Genomic DNA, 1358 nt, shown 5'->3' with positions numbered 1-1358 from the left:
AGGAAATTTCCTCCAGCACGGGGGGAGATGGGGCTTTGGGGGGGGGGGCTGCAGGGGCACGGAGCTGCCCCGGGGCAGGATCTGGCCGCAGGAGCCCCCAGAGCGCCCGGCCCCGCTCCCCCTGCACCTTTCCAGCAATTTCTCCGCTCGCTGCCAGGGGGGTAAGAAGATTTACGCGTAACCCACCCCCTCCCCGTATATATGGAGGTGATTCTCCCTAAGACCCTCAGAGGCTTTCTCTCGCCCTGCCCGGGACGAGGTCCCCAGCGGTGCCGCAGGTGAGTGGGGCAGGATGCGGCCGTGCCCCGGGGGCTGGCGGGGCTTTGGTTTCTCTTCTCTCCTGGGACACGGGGAGGCCTGAAACGGCACCCGGGTGCTCCAGGAAGAGAGGAGGAGCGGTGAGTTTGGAGGGTTTTCACCTGCCGGGGTGCTGGGTGCCACCTGCACCCCTCCGTCTGTCCTTCTCCTGCCCCAGGGGTGGCCAAACCCTGGGCTCTCCCCATCCGTCCCGGCCAGTCCCGTTCCTGCGTCCTCCATCCCCAGGGTTGGTGGCCCCAGGAGCCCCCTGAGCCCCCCAGCCAGGACCCCGCATCCCACCCCCCCCCCCCCCCAAACCCACCCCCTCCTTATGCAGCCCCTGCGAGCGAGGACGTGACTGTCCCCACGAGGGACCGTGGACGGGCTGGGGACCCCACTGCCCCCTCTGCTTTCTGCCCGCAGGCTGCGGGATGCAGTGCGGCTGCGTGCCCCCCCCGCTGCCCGCCCTGCCCGGCTCCTACTGGGTACCAGGTGAGCGCCCGGCGAGGCCAAACTGGGAGAGCTGGGGAGCGCCCCCAGCGATGCTCCCCTCCGCGGACCCCCCGGCCACCCGGGGGCTGGGGGCACGTCACCGTGTGTGTCCCCCCCCGTCCCCCCCCGGCAGAAACGGAGCTGCCTCGGGGGGAGCAGTGATGCCGCGGGGTGATGCCCCTGGTCCCCGGGGAGCCGTGGGGGCTCCTCTAAGCGCGCGCCGCTCGCTCCGCAGGGCTGGCGTTCCCCGACTGGGCGTACAAGGCTGAGTCCAGCCCTGGCTCGCGGCAGATCCAGCTCTGGCACTTCATCCTGGAGCTGCTGCAGAAGGAGGAGTTCCGCCATGTCATCGCCTGGCAGCAGGGCGAGTACGGGGAGTTCGTCATCAAGGACCCCGACGAGGTGGCGCGGCTGTGGGGCCGGCGGAAATGCAAGCCCCAGATGAACTACGACAAGCTGAGCCGGGCTCTCAGGTGCCGCAGGGAATGGGGGGGGGGAAGGAGCCCTGGGGGACACCGAAAACCCCTGGGGGACACCCAGAGCCATTGGGGACACCGAGAGCCCTCAGG

General features: G+C 70.2%; 1 protein-coding gene across 1 annotated transcript; it reads left to right on the top strand.

Annotated features, from left to right (window-relative positions):
* Window positions 1-950: 950 nt before the first annotated feature.
* On the top strand, window positions 951-1291 carry LOC118158323 (ETS translocation variant 3-like protein; the record flags this gene model as incomplete). The annotated part of the gene is made up of 2 exons (XM_035312968.1): window positions 951-960; window positions 1004-1291. Coding segments are annotated over exons 1-2 (298 nt in total), but the record flags the coding sequence as incomplete, so codon positions are not given.
* Between the last annotated feature and the right edge of the window lie 67 nt (window positions 1292-1358).

This window comes from Oxyura jamaicensis, assembly GCF_011077185.1.
Source record: "Oxyura jamaicensis isolate SHBP4307 breed ruddy duck chromosome 25 unlocalized genomic scaffold, BPBGC_Ojam_1.0 oxy25_random_OJ98243, whole genome shotgun sequence".
NCBI lineage: Eukaryota > Metazoa > Chordata > Aves > Anseriformes > Anatidae > Oxyura > Oxyura jamaicensis.
The sequence above is the reverse complement of the archived record's forward strand: the minus strand, read 5'-3'. Positions and strand labels throughout refer to the sequence as shown.